Consider the following 19383-nt stretch of genomic DNA (forward strand, 5'->3'; position numbering starts at 1 on the left):
ATTAAACAACCACATTAACCATATAATAAAAATTAGATTTTTCTATATATGTTATATTTTAAATTTTTTAAATCATAATAATTACTAAAACTGTTAAAAGTCTAATTTAATTAATTATTAAGAGTAATATATATATATATATATATATATATATTTTTTAAATTAAACTATATACCATATAAATACATAAATATTTAAATTCTGAAATTTACTTTTTATTTTGTTTTTGATAAAAGCTTTTAACAAACATTGACAACTTAATTTGTAAAAAAAATATAAATTACTAAAACTGTTAATCCCACAATAAACTTTTTGTTATTAGTAATTTAAAATTTTTGTTATAAAAGATACAAATGATCAAAAAACCATTGAATATAAAAAAATTATTTAATAAACATTAATATTAAAAATATACTATGCATGTTAATATCATTTAAATTTAATTATATATCCTATCAAATAAAAATAATTATTGTTTGGATTAATAAAATTAATTTATATGTTTGCACCAATTTAATTATTTGTAATAATTACTGACTTTTAGTTATTGAATATATATTTATTATTTTATAATATGTAAAAATATATAATACATAAAATAATTTTTATATATAATGTTAATCTCGCGCAAGACGCAGATCTTAATCTAGTACACTATGATTCTAGTATCTCTATTAAACGCTGCAATGAAGGTTCATCTGAACTATCAAAATGCCACTTAAAATCACTGACCATTAAATGCCACACTTCCGACAAGTTTTAAATTGTTACTCATTGTACCAAAAGAAAATGAAAAGCATTAAGTTATTACTTAATTCGTTTCAATTTAATTATCATTGTAAATTATGTTTTTCCTTCAAAATAAGTATCGTTCTATATTTTTGATGCAAATTTATTAACTTAATATTTGAACTTATTTTAATATTGGTTAAAATATGGTTATATATATATAGGTAATAATGTTTCTATTTAGAAATATATAAAATTAAATATATATATATATATATTTTTAGTATGTGTGTACAAGTCTAAAACGACAACTAAAATAAAACAGAGGGAGTAGTTACTAGCTACAGTTAAACCACAATGCTATTTTTTCTTGTCTATAAAAACTAAATTTATCACCAACAAAAAATACTTAGACATGATCTTTCTTAGAAATAGAAGACAAATTGGAAACTATATATTGTTTAAAAATTTATTTGAAATACCATAAGTTAGCTATCGCTTTTTAAAAATATTCAATCAAAAAATATAATTTAGATTTAGAGTTTAGTGATTATCGTTTAGGGTTTAATATTTAAAGGGTGGGGTTGGATTATAGACTTTTATAAATGATTATTAAATATTTATAAATGATTTAAAATGTTACTTGAATTTGCTTTCATCACAAATTTATTGTATTTATGAAAATGATTATTTTAAAGGTAAATCTGAAAAAATGATATCAAATTTGTGGTATAATTAGAATTATCCGATATTGTTTTATAAATTACTCACGTTGATAAATCATATGCCATGATCTTAACTAAAAATATTTTAGTCGTTCTAGCGAAATAAATAAAATTTTAAATTGGAAGTGAAACTAATTAGATTAGACAGAACTATGATGAGGTAATAATGAAGCTGGTAAGATTAGGAGAATCTGGTTGGGTTTGACGAACATGTTCGAAAAATATCAACGTTTCAACAACCAAAGCAATGAAGTGCGTCCACTCTATGAAAGCTTTTGGACCAAAAAGAAGAAGAAGATTCTTAACCAAAAAAAAAGATTCTTAACTCGATATACCTATATAAAAGTGTAGTATCATGAGTATATAATTCCTATGATTATAGATGACAAAAAGTCCTATGATTATAAATATAAATATACGATCACTGGTCGTGCGCTATTTACATATAATTTAACCTGTTGTTTTTTTGCAAAAAGAAAAAATAAATATGACTCCTTATTTGCAATTGAATTAATTATTTATAGTATACCTATCTGTCAAGCCACCTCTGCACATTATAGATGCTACATCTTGTTAATTATTACTTTTGATGAAATAGTTATGTTGAAAAACTTCCATTACGGATATCTTAAGAAGTAAAAACAATGGTTTAGAGTATCTCGAAATATATATTTGGTTTGGGCCAGGTTGACGAACCAAACCGCGTCAACAATTGAAATGATGAAAACTAACATGTCAACTATTTAAGATGATACGCCAACATGAACAGGGGCGAAGCCAGAGCTACCACTATGGTGGCACATGCCCCCGTAATTTTATGAATATTAAGTTTTTTGTATGTAAAAGTACAAAGAAATCAGCTAGATAAGATGGTTTAGTTGTCTTGTGCACCCCTTAATGTCTCAAGTTTGAACCTTCCTTACTGCGTTATTAAATTTTGCACCCACAAGGAAATTATTCTGGATTCGCCCCTATTGACCGATCATGCTGCTGTGACGGACTTCGAACCGTCTAGACAATGTTGATCGGTTATCTTGATTTGTTAATGGTGATCGATCTGCTCCACAGCTCATTTGTTCTGGCCAGGTTAAATTCTTGATCTTGGATCACTAATTGGTTCAGATAACCGATCAATATATCTTAATTATCCTCCATATTTGATGCTTCTTTGTTTTCTCATTGGTTCAATCATCGTGCCAACTGCCAGATATCAAGTGCATTCTCTTTCCATGTATGATCTGAAACTCAAAGATGATAGGGACTGTAAAAGACGTCTACTACAACACAATAAAGACTCAACATGAAAAAGAACTACTAGGAAAACAAAACTATTCAAACTACAAAACATATACTATATAATAAGGTACTTGCAACGTGTACGATTACAGAGAAGATTAGCAAAGCCTCTGCTCAAAGATGACACACACAAATTGAGAAATAGTTCAATTTTTCTAAACCCTTTAACAAAAAGGTACTTGCAAGGAAAAATCAATATATATGTTTTAGGTCAGAAATTTTTATTATATTTAATACAGTAATCCCGGAAGAGCTCTGCTTGGGGGACGATGAAGGAGAAAACCAAGTTGCCCATATGGCCCTATATGTGTATTATAATATAATGATGCATGTATAATAACATCATTATTATCAAAAAATCTTGAAGATCTCTTGTTTAACCAAGATAAGTAACAATAACAACAACAACAACAATAATAAAAATAATAACAACAATAATAATAGTTTACCAAAAAAAAAAAAATAATAGTAATAAGAGTTGAAATAAATAATTACAAAATATGTAAACGGGACAACAGACCTGCTTGAACCCAGGTAACCTGCCTTTGCAACTATATAGGTAGTACGTTTCCAAATAAAAAGAAAAACTATATAGGTAGTATTTTATCACAGTACTATTAATTATTGCATTAATACTCATTTCTACTTGTTTGCTTTTGCTTAAACATGAAGACATGCATGCTTTGCTCAGCCATGACGGCCTTCAGTAGCCAATCATGTTGATGATATTACTATAATCTTTTTATTTAATAAAAAGAAAACCTTAATTGAAAACTTAAATATATTTTGGTTAATCTGTAGTACAATTCGTTTCAATCTTGTCGGCCTATAAGATGTTATCCTAGTAAAAAGGTATCCTATAGGATGGATCAACATGTAAGTTGGAGTTTGTTTAGTTCTTCTCTTGAAATTGCGATTATCGGCAGTAGCGGAGCCTGCTCAACTTTTTACAGGGGTTAAATGCATAATAAACATATGTTATACAGGTCAATAAATTAATTTTTCAGTAACTGTTCTGTAAAATACAAGAAAGTTATTATTTTGATATTCATATGGATTATATGACAATCCCCACCAAGCGGTAGCTCCGCCACTGAATATCGGTGCCGGATTCACGAAATTGAAGTCTAAGTATTCTCTTCCATTATTCTCTGTGTTTTTAGGCTTTGTCCGTAATGCGTTGTTTAGTGTTCATTTGTTTTTTTTATCTGTTTGGTTTTGGGAGAAATATGTTCTTTACCGGTTTATGGATTTGGAAGAATTTCAATCCTTGTCGGCTTTTGGTTCTGAAAAGACTATTATGATCATTGCTGGTTTAAGTTAAGTTAAGATCAACCTAAAATTACAGCGACCAGAGTTGTAAAATTTAATAATAAAATAAGATTTATAATTAAACCGTGACCAAAACTCTCTTGTATACCATTTATTTTAATCTTAAATTTCTATGATTACGGCCTGAAGAGTAACAAATATTCCATGTGCGCTGCCAAGCAATCAGAGAGTATTAAAGCCAGATAAAAATAAAAAGATGTGAAAAAGAATATATACTATAAAGCGAATTATTAAGGGATCAAACAACTGGAGATTAAGTAGTTAATGTGACAGATAATTAAGATCAAAGGACTACAGTTCGAATCTGATCAAAGGGAAAGCGAACAGGGAACATGCCGCGTAGTCATCATGCAGGTATGTGGGCTCCAACAAAGCATGTACCACAAATGTTTTTAAACTACAAAATTAAAGAGACATCTACGCATAAAAAATATGATTATTATTATTATTATTATTATTAACATATATCTATATTATTATGATTTTGTTTTTGTTTACTTGTTCTTCATAATTTTTGGTTATTTTACTTATTTATCATGTTATTTTACTTATTTGTCATGTTTATTATTTTTAGAAGTTTATTTGTCATATATTCCATGATGTTAGATTGAGTCATTAGTTTTAATAAATAAAACTTTGAATTGTTAGTTTTTATATTCTCCAAAATTTTATGTTATTTTTCTATTTGCCATGTTATTTACATATTTTCATATTTTATTAATTCTTAGAAACTTATTTGTCACATTCCATGATTTTAGGTTAAATCATTAGTTTTAATAAATAAAATTTTAATTTTTAGTTTTAAAATAATTAGTGATTATTTAATAAATATTGTATTTATATTCATGATAATTATTACCTAAGTTTCATTGTAATAAAAAGACAAATTATATTTTCTGATTAATTTTTGAAATTAATTAAATAACTTAAAATGAAATAAAAATATGTTAAAATTAGAATTGTTTGGATATATTTTAATTCACACAAGGTACAGACTATCATCTAGTTATTATTATTTTGAACGCAACTGATTATTAATTGATTGAAAGTAAAATCAGAAGACGAGGCTGATAGAAAATAAACAATCAGAAGACAAATGTAATTATTTGATGATTTGTATCTCCCCCTCAGTAATCCTGGTGTAAAGAAATAAGAAAAAAAAGTCGATTTCAACCAAAAAAAAGTCGAGTGCAGATGAATACGACTAAAGTTAAGAACAATATGTTGACAACAAAAATAGTTAAGAACAATACATATATCATCATTATCCTTTTTTTTTTTGTATAGCATACAACTTTGTTGTATTTGGTTATAGATAATCTTTACATATATTACAACAACTTCAAATTTCAGTTAATATAAAACATTTTTTTTTTTAAAACCAATTCAAAAACAGAATCTTTATAGTTTCAGGTTAAAATATATTAAAATGATTCGAAATATATTATTTAATATTTAATTATTTATAATATATATACATATATATATAAGTTTAATTAACCGATAAGAAATGAATAGAAATGTGAAAAAAAATATTTTTAAATTTGTAACAGTGATCTTTCAAAAATCCTAGTTAAAACTATTTATTTGAAACATCTAACCTATACTAAAAGGAGAATATCTAAAGCTCTAAGAGTGTCCACGTATGCAAATTAATTCCAGCCAATCAAATCGTTTTAAGATGCCATATCAGCTTTAACACAACCTAACCTAAAGGCTTTCTTCCTTTTTCGTGGCCTTTCCGATTACTCCAGCCAACTTCACCGTTCAGAGTTTCGCTTACATCTTCTCCAATTAATTTTACACATTATTGCCCTTTTCATAACAGTCGCATCCTTTCTCCACTTCCCTCTATCACTCATATAAAGATGGATGCAGAGTGAAAGCATTCCACTCAGATTCTGTGTCAAAAGCAGGTTAGTTCAAAAACTTAATTATGGGTTCTAAAGTTATTATAACCGATTTATTCTGATTGAGTTTCATTGTCGTCATTGCAAAGAGGGGGATTTTATTAAATGGTGAGTTCTTCTGGATGCTTTCACATCGCACTTTCCTCCTGTCTCGATCTTTATATGAAATAAAATTATTTCTTTGCAGCCCCAGATTGTTCTACAACAGAGGATTTCTACGCCACCATAGGTAATCTTGGTTTGGTGATTTTAATCCCAACAGCTTTGGTTTAGATTTGATAATCCATACATTCACCAAGTCTTTTCATTGTAGATTGATAGTTGTTGTTCAAATTAGTTGTTGCTTTCAATTGTTGCCTCAAGATCTCTGATCAAGGGCATCTCTTACCTTTGATTTCAGAATGCTTTCCGCAAATAAAACTCATCAAGATCTCTGTTCTGTATATTTCAGGTCATGGGTTTACTGGAATAGTTAGTTGTCTACACAACATCCCAGACTAAGAGATCAGAAAAGAAGGGTTGGTGAAGAAGCTTCAAGTGAAACACGAGAAGATTCTGAATCTGAGCGAGTGGATGAAGGGTAAAAGACACCACCATCTTTGCATTCTTCCATATAATTCCGCCGCCTCCTGATCCTTCTGACGAGGAAGCTGTTGTTGCGTACAATACTTTGCTCAATTGGTACGGTTTGAGCAATGGAGAATCTGGTTCTGTGTTGGGCAAATGGAAAGATAAGGGGGGATCAGAAGGTGGGGTTGTGGGTAAGAGGAGGAAGAAGCTACGAGTTAGCTTTAGGGATCAGTTAGGAGGAGAGCTTGCTGAGATTGTTGGGATGTCTGATGGAGCAGACGTGGAGACAGAGCCTGGTCTGATTGGTGTCAAAGAAGGGAGCTTGCTTTCCTGAGTGTCATCTTTCTTCTTATATTTATATATGCATCCCACCGTAGTCAAGACAGCATATGTATTTTCATATCTCTGACTTTCTTACACGCTTTTAATTTTGTACATTCATAGATTAACAAATAAAATTTACTTTTTAGCAGGAGAGGTATTCTAAAAGCTAGCTGTGGTAAATGTGGCTCATAAGAAGTTTTCGCTAAAGAACTCTCACAGTTGGCAAGTGGTTGACTTCCTCATATGCCCATGAGCTGGCGGCACTGAGCAATACAGAGGCTGCATCACAGCACATGTTCCATGGCAGGTGCTTCAACACTCCATGTTCTACAAGTTCTAAGCTCACTAACTTCTGTTAGTGATGATAGAAATATTTGGAACCGAATAGAAAGCAGAACACGAGGAACAAAACACTGTGAAAAGACTAAATGCGGTGTTAGACCCCGTGGCAAGAACATAGCCAGTGTATCACATGACTGAGTTGTAGCTGGATCATATTGCAGCTACAACAACCCATATCCAATGGTGATCATGCCGTTGGGGTCTCTCCTTTGTCCCCTCTTTCTCCAGGAACTCAGAGGTTCCTTCCTTTTATTGTGCTTATCTTTGTTCTATGTCAGAAAATTCAAACTCTGTTAATGTTACAGCAGGATCATGCGAATGTGATAGATGGAGAGTCCGCCATAGTTCATCTTCTAAATCCAGCGTAGCTTCTATGGAAAATCGAAGGCTCCTGACATTTGCAAAGTTTGCGGGGAAGCATAGGCAAATTCTGAATTCATTTGATAGGCAAAATCCAAGATTACTAGAGAACCTTTCTGAATCTAAGGCACCAGGTTGAAGGATTTTGAAAACAAGAGAGGTAAAGGTCCCTGCATATAAGTGTTTGCTGAGCTTATGTATTGGAAGATTCATACAACCAGTTACGTATGCGCTCCCCACATGATCTAAAAGGACGTATGAATGTGCAGTTTCAAGTTGAAGAATGTTGCTTGTGGTCTTTCAAGATAATGGTATAAGTTAGTTTCACAATTATATTTGACATACGTAAAGAGTTTTATTCAAATTGTTTCAAATCAAATATAATTTAAAATATGTTTCCATTTCTTGACCGAGAACTTAAAAAATATATTTGATGAACGTATGTAACTATTTCTGGAACTATAAATTAATAAATAATTTTCTGATATTGTATCTTTGTCGTACCTGAATAACATATGATAAACAACATTGATGTGCGTACTGCTATTAGATTACAATCATGAATCATATTTGTTCTCCGGAATATCAAATTGTTTAATTAAAATAGAATATGCTCAAGTGCTGGCTAAAATAGCTTTTACATGCCAAATACGAATTCAGTTATATATAATTTTAATATTTTGAAACTTGACTGATAAGCATTTGAAAACTATCAAATGAGTTTTTCATTCTTTTTCTCATTTTCATTTCGTTTTTTTTTTATTATTGAGATACTTTGATTTTTTATTAGCATTGAAATATTTTATGAGATGTTTACTAAGCTCATCTTCAATGGTTCACTCTATTTTTTCCATCAAAACAGAGTTGTTCTATAATAAAATTGAATACTACTCCAATAATACTAAGTTTTAGAGTGAAAAATAAATTGATGAATAAAAAATAAATGAATTATTTTATTTATAGAGTACACCTTTTTATTTTATTATAGAATAAAAATTAGAGTATAATTGGAGTATTTTTACTCTAAACTCTATTTTAAATAGAAAATAGAGTGTGCTTAGAGATGCTCCAATGTAAATGTCCTTACTTCTCTCCGAAATAAAATTAAAATTATTTGTCTGGGGAAAATGGCTAAATCAGAAAAAACAAAAAACAACTCATGTTCCTATTTTTTAAGAAACTGTTTGATGTTTGTTATTGTCTATATAAATGGTGAAATATTATGAGTACTGTACAGTCAGCAGGTGATCTAATTAATGAATAAAACAGTAAAATCCTCAAAATAAACACAATCAAACAAATGTGATTAACTACTATGCTTATGTTTAGTTGCTTTCAATCACGTTGGGTTTGAAAAAATCATAATAATGGAGATAGTAAAAGTTCTATGCAATGATTTTAATTCCGAATCAAACATTGAACTGGACTATTATTTGGATTACGGGATCAACGATTCGACCGGATGCGTCAATAGTGTAATTACTTTTACCATATAATTATACATAACTATGAAAAATATAGTAAAATATTTAAAATTTATCTTTATTCACATACTAAATATCAAAAGAAAAATTAAAAACTATGGAAATGTCTTTGTAACAAGTTGGGAATTAGAACATATAATAAAAATATAACAAAATCAATATTAAAAATATTTAAATTTATAATGTGAATACAAAAAAAAATTAATAAAAAGTGATCTAGAAGCAAATATGAAAATTGTAATACTGTATATAACAAAAAGTTAATAACAAATCACATTGTTTAGTTTTGGTTATATTCATCTTTATTCACTTCATTTTTAGATGCATAGTGAAATTTTCATCAAAATTTACAGAATCACAAATCAAATAAATTAGGGAATAGTATACATGATTAAAATAAAATATAAAAATCAGTTAATTTAAAAAAAAAACTAAAAAAGTCACTCATCGGTTTAACACGTAGTCGAATCTTAGGTTTTAGCGAATTTCTGCATGTTTTAGCGGGTTTTTTTTACAACAATAAACTAAACTATAAAACTTGCTCTATCGGTTCAGAAAACCAAACTGGAAAAAATCCCAAGCCAAATTACATATCATCACCGTATTTACCGGTTCGATCGTGAATCCGAATTGGGTTATAATAACATATAGTGTGTTTGTAAAGCAATAATAAAAAGGTTTTTTTTTTACCATTTGTATTAACATTAAAAATTGTCTCAATTCTGTATAAAACATTTTTTCTCCACATTTAGCTAACTTTTTTGTTTACCAAATTATCTTTTTAATTTAATGTTTCATTACCTTTCACGTCACTAGAGATGTCCTTCATGTGTGTTGATATTTCAAAGTTAAATATAGTTAAAACTGTTTTAGGCCAATAACAAAGAGACCATTAATACTATCTACATACAAAGAAATTTTTTTAAAAATTAAAATATTTATTAGAATAATCCGCGCGAAGCGCGGACAAAAGCTCTAGTTAGTGTAAAACATCAAAACAAAACTAACTACAGTACATAAGTAATAAAATAAACGTGTTGTTTTATTGTGAATAAGTGATATTATTTTTCGTTCAAAAGAATATAGTTTTATATTTTCAGTGTGATTTTACATATATAATCTTTATTTTATCCTTTTAAATAATCAATAATTTTACTTAATTTATTATTATTTAATTAATCATATATTAAATTATAACATATTAATATATTTTTAATATAACAAAATATATGTGTTTTCAAATACTCTTTTATAGGTATCTCACCAAAATTTGAAAGAAATAATTATAAGAAAAATGAATGAGTACCTCAAATATTGAGAATTCTAACCAAAAATATTTTATTGAAGTATATTTATGAACATTTGAGTACTTATTTATCTTTATATTATTACTTTTTTGTGTAAAGTACTTACATTAGAAAAACTTTCAATGAAGTTGCTATGAGGAAATATATTACTTCCTCCCTTCTAGCTAGTAATTTATGTTTTTGTTAATTAGGAGGTGTTTAAGTTTTCGGCTCAAATAACTTTTAGATTGAAAATATGTTTTTTTTTTAAATGCTGAGACATTGTATAAACTCTCCTCTTATCGAGTTTCAACCAATGCTTATGCTTAAACCACCTGACCTAGCGTGTCCGATTGTAATCTGTTTTCGAATCTGAATGATTCGGTAACTAATTTATTACCCCAAACACGTAAAATAAACGTGCTGTCAAATATATTACTATTATTATTACTACAAAATATGCCCGTGTGGGTTAATAGATTAATTAACGATTAATTAACGGTACGAAAAAGACAGAGAAGTTAAATAAAGGCAAATCAAAATCAAACGGTCACACACAAAGATTCGTGTCTCTCTCTCAAAAACTCTTTTCCCTTCTTCGGACAAATCCATCTTCTTCCTTACTGTCTCTTTCTTTTTTGTAACTTAGGCTTACTGTCTCTTTCTTCGCATAGTTCAATAAAAAAACCTTTGATCCTTCCTTCACATAAATAATTAAATAAATAAATATAATTGTACTTTTTCTCTTTTTCTCTCTGTTCTGGTCTCTTCACCAATCACCATAGAAATACTTCACATGGTCTTTATGTCTACCATCGCTGCTTCTTCTTCGGAGTGTGTTTGTTCCAGTTTCGAAGGAACCTAGTCAAGACGAACCAACCCACGTACGCAATTTTTTTAAATCATTTTTAGTTGCTTCGATCGATGAAGCTCGTGCTGACGCATTTTTCTCGTTGTGGATTTGTTTCTTAGGATCTAAAAATGAGATCTTTCACTTTCCACTGCTTATTCAACTTCTCTGTGTGCTTTTAAAAACTTGTTCTTTTGATGGTTTTGTGGTTTGACTACGTAAGCTGTTTGTTGAAATGCCTAAGAGAGAGAAAGAGAGGAGAGGACTAGATTCAATGGGTTTTGGATTGAGTTTGTTTTTTAGCTCTTTTGATTTATTTCTAAACTCATTTTCTGGAACTCTGTGATTGCCTATTTTATAAAATTCTTTTCTTTATTATTTTATTTCTAAATTTGTGTTGTGTGTATATAAAAGCCATTGCAGGTTTGATTGGTTGGAAGCAAAACTGGCAGGTGAGGATTGAACAAACGTTCAAGGAGAAAACTTGATGGATTACTTGTCTGAAGAGGAAGATTTGCAGTTCTTTGATGCCAAGGAAGAAGAGATGATGATGGCATCGAATCCAAGTGGTTTTGATGTATGGAGTGATTCACCTGGAAGTGTTGTGGAGCGGCGGAGGAAGTTCTTGCAGTGGATGGGAGTCCAAGAAGATCTTTCTCAACCTATCAAGTTTGAGTCTGATGGAGCTTCAGAGAATTGTGTTGAAGCTGAGCAGAGTTCTGGAGGATTCAGCTCTTCTTCTAGTCAGGTCTCTTCCTCTGAGGAATTATCTCTGAGAGTGGACAAAAGTTTTGGTGGATGCGATGTAACGAGAAGGGAAAGCTCTTCAATGGCATCATCTTCTGGTTCCAGGTGTTGCCCATTGAAGGAAACAGAGAAGCAGCGGAATATCAAGAAGGGATGGTTCACCAGGCTGCGCTCTTTTGGATGTTCCGCGGATTATACAAAGATCAGAGCTTCTTCTTCATCTAACTATGGCGATGTGATCTCAAGAGTTAAGGTCAAGCATTGTAAGAAACAGACCAAAGAGCTTTCAGCTCTTTATCAGAGCCAAGACATTAAAGCTCACAACGGTTACATCTCGGCTATGAAATTTAGCAGCGATGGGAAGTATCTCGCAAGCTCTGGTGAAGATGGGATTGTGCGCGTTTGGAAAGTCATTGAGGATAAGAGATCTAGACCACCAAGGGATTGCCTTAACCCTTCTTGTATCTACTTCGAGGTAAACGATCATTCCCAGTTGAAACCTGTTTTGTTAGATGAAGAGAAACCAAACAAGACGACAGAAAGCTTCAAGAAAACATCAGATTCAGCCTGTGTCGTCTTCCCTCCTAAAGCTTTCCGGATAATGGAGAAGCCTTTACATGAGTTCCGCGGCCACACTGGTGAAGTCTTGGACATCTCATGGTCAATGGATAACGTAAGCTTTCAAAAACACTTTGCATTTATCTTTTATTATTAAAGAAACTGAGGCATTTTGTTACTGTAGTGTCTTCTCTCAGCGTCAATGGATAAAACTGTTCGTCTATGGCAAGTTGGTAGCAACGATTGTCTTGGAGTTTTCACTCACAATAGTTATGGTATGCTTCTTCTTCTTGGTGAATACAGAATCTCAGTTAATTACTACATTGATCTGACATTATCTTCTTCTTCTTCTTTTGCAGTGACGTCTGTTCAGTTCAACCCGGTTAATGAGAACTACTTCATGAGTGGTTCAGTTGATGGGAAAGTTCGAATATGGGACATTTCTGGTTGCAGTGTTGTTGATTGGGTTGATCTCAAAGACATTATATCCGCAGTGTGTTATCGTCCGGATGGAAAGGGAGGAATCATTGGTTCTCTGAGTGGAAGCTGCAGATTCTTTAACATGTCTGGAGACTATTTAGAATTGGACTCTCAGATACATTTGCTTAGCAAAAAGAAGTCTTCTAATAAACGTATAACTGGTTTTCAGGTAATGTTCTCTCTTTATTTGTCTTGATGATTTGTTTACTTCTCTTGATGGTTGTGTGGTCTTAACAAATCTATATGCATGTTTGTTTCTCCAGTTTTTACCACAAGATCAGAGCAAAGTCCTGGTTGTTTCTGCAGATTCCAAAGTCAGAATTCTCCAAGGCAACGATGTTGTCAGAAAATACAAAGGTATGTTGTGTACCTTACAACGTTCATGTTCTTTTGAATATCTCTGTGATTGATACTAAATTAATCTCTGTTTAGGTGTTTGCAAGACGAGAAGCCTCACATCAGCGTCTCTTACGTCTGATGGAAAGCACATTGTGTCAGCTTGTGAGGACTCCAATGTATATATATGGAGCAATGGAGATGAATCAGATTCTTCTTCTTCTTCTCAAACCAAAAAGATTCGATCCTTTGAACGTTTCTCCACCAATGCATCAGTTGCAGCAACCTGGTGTGGATTCTCAGACCACAACGCAACTCTCCCGTTTTCTTCACCCTCTTGCTTATCTATCAATGAAGGATTTGTCCCTGGATCAATCCCCAAAGGAAGCGCGACGTGGCCAGAGGAAAACTTACCTGCAAATCCTCTTTCCTCGTCCACAATGAGTGCATCTCACTACAAGTTTCTCAAGTCCTCGTACCAGAGAGCAACGAATAGCTCTCTAGCTTGGGGTATGGTCATTGTCACAGGTGGTTGGGACGGACGGATCAGAACATTTCAGAACTACGGCTTGCCTGTGAATACAGCTTGAGAAAACAAAACCAGATGCCATTGTTCCTTATGCACATGGTTCTGGCAGGTTTTTGGGGGCTATGGTAGGTCCGAAAGAAACCTAGATCCACTTTCTCAGACTTATGCTGTTGCTCAATAGTAAAGAAAGAGATTCAAAAGCAAGTCCCTCCAGATTATGATCCTGTAGAAGATCTTTCAAGAAGGGGTCAGTGGGAGATTTTTCCATCGGTTGATATAGACACATGAGATGACAAGGAACATATGTTTCTTTTTCTTTGGCAGTAAGTGGCGGTTGGAGATGGTTTCAAAGAGTACGGTTCTGTCACACGATTGTGGGGTCCAAAGTAATCATGGTAAAGGAGTGGTTGAAGGTGAAAGATGTTGATGTTACTTCCACAGAAAATATCCTCCTCCATGGAAGAGATATCTCCTTGATATCCTTTTGATATGAAACTTCTAACTGTAGTTAAGGTTTTGTTTGTTACCCATTTGTTGATTCAGTGTATTTAATTCTTGTGAGTAGTTGAGTTTATTTTAGCTTATTACAGATTTGATTAGAGAAGAATTAATTGATTGTTAGCTCCCTCCACCTCGAGAGGCTCAGGTTTTTATATTTGTAAATGATTGTATACACACAACTTCTTTAAAAAGTTAATATGATTTCAACTTTTACCGATTCAGATATTTTCCAAAATGTTCACTACCTAGATATATGGTCTTAGTAATATAAATAATTGAAGAATTATATAAGTATACAAACTAAAATAATTTACAGAATTATACGTCTACTGTAATTTTGATAATCAAAGCTCAGTTGATTTATTTGCATTAAAAATTGTGATGTTGTATAGTTACATAACAGTAAAGGCTTGAATAGTATGTAAACAATGTGAAAGTTTGGAAGAGGAGTCCACAACTCCAAGTCAGTTGGAAAATCACCATCTTATGGACCCTTCAAACTGTAAGTATAACACATATGCTATTCCGAGAGTAGATTCTAATGCTTTCGGTATTTGTGGTTGGATTCTGAAAGACTGTCAGAGGATAATGAAGTGTATATGGAGCTAAGGCTTACTACGAAAGATTTGTAATTAGTAATGACTTATGTAACAAATTTATGTAGAAGCTACTGCTTTGACATAGGCTATGACATGTATTAATATTTTGTCTTATGGAGCAGTCTTTGAGAGGGATGCAGCGGAGCTAGTGAAGAGAGTTCACAAATCAACAAGATTGGTTGTGTATCATCATCATCCATCATAGGCTTTACAAGAAAGATTCTAAGTAAGAAAAATAATATTTAGCAAGGAAATGAATCAATCAAACGCGCATCTGGTGTAGTGGTATCATAGTACCCTCCCACGGTACTGACCAGGGTTCGATTCCCTGGATGCGCATATTTATTTTATTTTGTTATTGATCTGTTCTTTTAGTTTTATGTTTGGTTTTGTGACATAGACAGTACTCACAGCTATTACAATCTTTCTCCATTTTACTGTTAGTACATATATATATATATGTCAATGCGAAGAAATAACATGATAAACAAAATATGTAAAATACGAAAGTCTTATATTACAATTCCGGATTACCTCGCTAATAGCTATTATAGTACTGTGAATATTATTATTATTCCGAAATCCTAATGCATCAGAATAATTAATTAAGAAGTTAAGTAAATTAGTGTCTGTAATTTAGTAAAGCGTTCAATTAATTTGTTAGAAATCCTACTAATCGGCTAGATATCTGAGTGTACATAACATTAAACTAACTCACTTTTAAACATTGTAATTTAGTGAACTTTTGGTTTTACTGGTCATCTCATGGATCACTTCAATAAAATTCCTTTGTGTTTTTAACAAAGCCGCACCAATGTTTAATTAATATCCGATATAACAGAAAATAAGAACCATATATGTCAATAAAATAAGATGATAATCATAATAGTTCATTCATGGTTTATCTATGTAATGAAAACTAGTCCCCCTTTCACGAAGCGTTTCCGAAGGGTATTGTACAACGATCTCATCCAAACAAAATGTCAGAATAGGATACACACACTCATATATATAGATACTAGTGCATGTGTATATAGGCTAATTTATATATAGAGAGCGAGAGAGAATCATGTGTTGAATAATTCAAGGCTTGCCTCCGGGCCTCCTTCTTGGGTCGTGCTTAGGGTTGGCTCCTGCGTCGTCGTAGTCCGTAGTCGAGTGGAACATCAACTTCCTGTGGCTCGAGATCTTCTTCACTTCCATCTCCTCACTCTTTATAAAAATATAAAATATGAGATATATATATGTGTGTGTGTTATTATCAATCTCTGGACACAAAACAGTATTAATAAATATTTGCATATAAAAATACAGCACCTTGTAAAGCATGAAACTCTCATGCATCTTTGCGCCTTCAAGCTGGAGAGAGCCTTTCACTATTGCGAAAAGAAAACTTTGTATCAGCGGACTCCATTCTTATTCAATAATCAAAACAGATTGAGATATTGCAACACAAACAAGTTAAGTAAGATGTGTTTTACTATTCTACATATTCACCACCAATCCAATATAGTAATTTGGTAACGATAGTATTAAGGCTAGTATTCTACAGTAGTTAGGCTTCCGATTCCACAATGAAGAAGGGAGGAAATGTACGACAAGATAATATCAAATGCTGATCTCAGACTAGGCGATGGATTAAATTGAGCCGCAAGGCCGATAAGCATACCTTTACACAAAGTAAAAAGACTAAAAATGGAAGAAAATATGAAATAGGGATACATTTACCTAATGATGAAGAGCAAACAATGAGCATGAGGAAGAGGAAAGATAAGGGTCTGATCCTAAGAGGCATATTATATGGTTAATTACTCTTTGTTCGTTTAGGGGAGAATGTAATTAATTAAATGAAAATGAGGAGAAATGGGTTTTGGTATGGAGAAGAGTGGAGAAGCCTAGTTTCCATTTTATAAACTGTCAGTTTTATGTGGTGGAAACTGTTTTGGTCCATATAGAATATGGTCGTGCTAGTGATGATGATGACCATGACTAAGATGGTTGCTTCTGTGTATGATAATGAAAACATGTAAAGCCCTTATCAAAATTAATAAGTTTATAAAATAAAAGAATATCACGTAAACATCGACATTGTTTATTGTGAAACAACCACACAAAAAGTTGAAAACAGCGGCACACTAACATCAAGATGATGATGACGATATAGTAGCAAGAACTTTTATTTTTTAAAGAAGAGAACAATGACATGAAATCAGATGATATTGGGATAATGCAATGAACCCACAAACCCTAGAAAAGCTAAAGAAAGTCAACTCAGCTGTTGATTGTGTTACGTCTCCTAAAAAGGACACTTAACGCTTGCCTATTTATATGCTTGTGGACAAACAAGCCCCACGTTTTTGCATGACATTGCTCACAATTTCGATGTTTAACATTTAATTATCTTCTAATTGTATGAATTAGACAATACTAAATGTACCGTATAGAAATACTTCGAGGTATACCGGTTATCAACATGGCTTGTTTTATTTTTGATACAGAACATCTATGGACTATGGCCAACAACTCCATCAATAACGTTTGAAATACAATGCATATGAATATGATCTTGCAAGTTGCAACCAAGTGAAATGCGAACATCGATTATTTGAATGTAAGCTGTGCAAAGCCAAACGATAAAAGGTTATTTATTGTGGCTCGAATTCGTAATGAGAAAATGCTATGATTGACGCAAGAAACGTAACATAATTCATCAGTTTAAAGTGGTCTACATTCGAAAATACAAATACAAATACAAATATTCACTCGAAAATACATATATTCACTTCAGTATAAGAAATATATATATACACATTAGTACGTCTTTTCATGTGAATCTCGTGAAAAAAGACAGATTTTTTCATATGCATATTGAAAACATTAACTCAACATCTCTGTCTACAAAAATGAAAATTTGTAAATCAAACAGAATCGTAATGAGTTTGTTTTGTGGTCACTAAACGTTTAGTGATAAAAAAAAGTGATAAAAAACTATTAATAAGCATTTATATTCCAAATAATTTTAGAAACCGCTATAAATGCGCATAGTGTAATGTTATCATAGTACCCTCCCACGGTACAGACCAGGGTTTGAGATCTTGGATGCGCAACTTTCATTTGAAAATAAATTAATATAATAAATTTTTGAAAGCAACTTTCGACGTTTTTGTTCCTACTTCCTCGTAGATTCCTTCCGTCAAAACAGATGTTAATCTTAAGCCGTTCGCAAGTTGGATCTCTTTCAGAAAACTTTTATTTAAAAAAGTTTGAGTATCTCCTTATTTTGATTGTGTTATATCAAATTTCAAGCTATTTAGTATTTACCTCCTCAGTTTTTACTCTCTTCTTTTTGTCAACGTCCTCCTCAGTTTTGACAAATATTAGTTTTCTCTTCTTCTTTTTTAATTTATTTTACCTTTTGAAATTGATTTTGACTAATCAAATAAGTTTCTTCCGTATATCAAAGTGATATTTGTTCTACAGGATATAAACTATTTTAGTCAGAAACAATATCTTTCTCTAAAGGAAACGAGTTAATCATTTGGTATCATCGATTATTACCTATGTTTTTAACTCTTATGCCCACTGCTTTCACCACTTTCTTCCATACAGCTGTATTGTATTTTAGGTTGTGCTCATAAGTCAAGTTCACTTACCAACGCAATTGCATTCTGCTGCTAATTAGATAATTGGGTCCATTATCAAAAAGTAAGATGGGGAATATGGGATCATACCAAACTCGTACGTGATTATTCTTAGTTTTATTGCAGTTGATGATTCATAACGAACGTGAAATTATATACCGAGAGGTACACTACTTTTCAAGTAAAGACCCTACAAGTACTAAAATCTGAACACACTATTAATAAAATAATTTGATTTACATGTTCCTTTATCAATATATAACTGAAAATATTCGCAAATTAAATGATAATGCGAAAATTCAAACTACTTATTAAATCTGTATAGCAGCGAATGTAAATTTTATAATGAATATGTATAAAAATTATTTAGTCAAAAAGTAAAACCGAAAACATATAAACATGGTAGGCAATTGCTAGGCAGAAAAATAAATTGTTTTAAAATTGAATTTAGGTAAGTAATTATGGATTCATAAAATGTTTAGGGGCAGATTAATCCGTGGTACCAAACAATTGATAGTTACATATAAATAAAGAGAATAGTGGAATTAATCCATCCATTTCGGCCTTTACAGCTTTATAAGAAGTCAACTAAGATTGAGACAGACATAGCGAGTGGCCTACAAATGTATAAGAGAAGTGCATCTTTTTAAGTGACCCATTATAGTGAGAGACCACTATCCCCAAAATCTTATTTTTAATTTAAGATCTTGTCTCCATAATACTATGTATTTTGACCTAATATCCACACAGTTCTAAAAAAAATAGTGGGTTGCCCATTTCCCCT

General features: G+C 31.6%; 2 protein-coding genes and 2 non-coding genes across 7 annotated transcripts; 3 read left to right on the forward strand and 1 right to left on the reverse strand.

The window, feature by feature from the left end:
• The first annotated feature begins 168 nt into the window (after positions 1-168).
• On the forward strand, positions 169-14871 carry LOC103852028 (WD repeat-containing protein 44). 4 transcript variants are annotated; one of them, XM_033284787.1, is made up of 7 exons: positions 6188-6221; positions 6444-11242; positions 11623-12628; positions 12698-12788; positions 12873-13162; positions 13257-13350; positions 13426-14871. In XM_033284787.1, exons 3-7 carry the CDS (start codon positions 11696-11698, stop codon positions 13917-13919), a joined length of 1902 nt encoding a protein of 633 aa, XP_033140678.1. In that variant the 5' UTR covers positions 6188-6221; positions 6444-11242; positions 11623-11695; the 3' UTR covers positions 13920-14871. The 4 variants fall into 4 exon arrangements, with proteins under 4 accessions (XP_033140679.1, XP_009127162.1, XP_009127163.1 ...); XM_033284788.1 differs by having other exon boundaries at positions 169-11242; positions 11331-12628; XM_009128914.3 differs by having other exon boundaries at positions 169-11242.
• LOC117132201 lies at positions 2800-2906 on the forward strand. The gene has a single exon (XR_004455761.1). It is a non-coding gene; the product is annotated as a U6 spliceosomal RNA (small nuclear RNA).
• Positions 14872-15226: 355 nt separating the features above from the next.
• Positions 15227-15297, forward strand: TRNAG-CCC. Its single transcript has one exon. It is a non-coding gene; the product is annotated as a tRNA-Gly (tRNA).
• Positions 15298-15793: 496 nt separating this feature from the next.
• LOC103852029 lies at positions 15794-16935 on the reverse strand. Its single transcript, XM_009128916.3, has 3 exons — positions 16687-16935; positions 16276-16334; positions 15794-16170 (listed from the first exon to the last, which is right to left on the reverse strand). Exons 1-3 carry the CDS (start codon positions 16751-16753, stop codon positions 16042-16044), a joined length of 255 nt encoding a protein of 84 aa, XP_009127164.1. The 5' UTR covers positions 16754-16935; the 3' UTR covers positions 15794-16041.
• Between the last annotated feature and the right edge of the window lie 2448 nt (positions 16936-19383).

The sequence above is a fragment of the Brassica rapa genome, chromosome A02, assembly GCF_000309985.2.
Source record: "Brassica rapa cultivar Chiifu-401-42 chromosome A02, CAAS_Brap_v3.01, whole genome shotgun sequence".
Classification (NCBI taxonomy): Eukaryota; Viridiplantae; Streptophyta; class Magnoliopsida; order Brassicales; family Brassicaceae; genus Brassica; species Brassica rapa.

Bases quoted from the DNA above. Each gene is read 5' to 3' on its own strand.
- LOC103852028 (XM_033284788.1), top strand. From the start codon at position 11,696: ATGGATTACTTGTCTGAAGAGGAAGATTTGCAGTTCTTTGATGCCAAG. The intron at 12,629-12,697 runs GTAAGCTTTCAA...TTGTTACTGTAG, and splicing joins TCTCATGGTCAATGGATAAC to TGTCTTCTCTCAGCGTCAAT. The intron at 13,351-13,425 runs GTATGTTGTGTA...ATCTCTGTTTAG, and splicing joins TGTTGTCAGAAAATACAAAG to GTGTTTGCAAGACGAGAAGC.
- LOC103852029 (XM_009128916.3), bottom strand. From the start codon at position 16,753: ATGCCTCTTAGGATCAGACCCTTATCTTTCCTCTTCCTCATGCTCATT. The intron at 16,335-16,686 runs GTAAATGTATCC...TTTTCGCAATAG, and splicing joins TGTTTGCTCTTCATCATTAG to TGAAAGGCTCTCTCCAGCTT. The intron at 16,171-16,275 runs GTGCTGTATTTT...ATTTTTATAAAG, and splicing joins AGAGTTTCATGCTTTACAAG to AGTGAGGAGATGGAAGTGAA.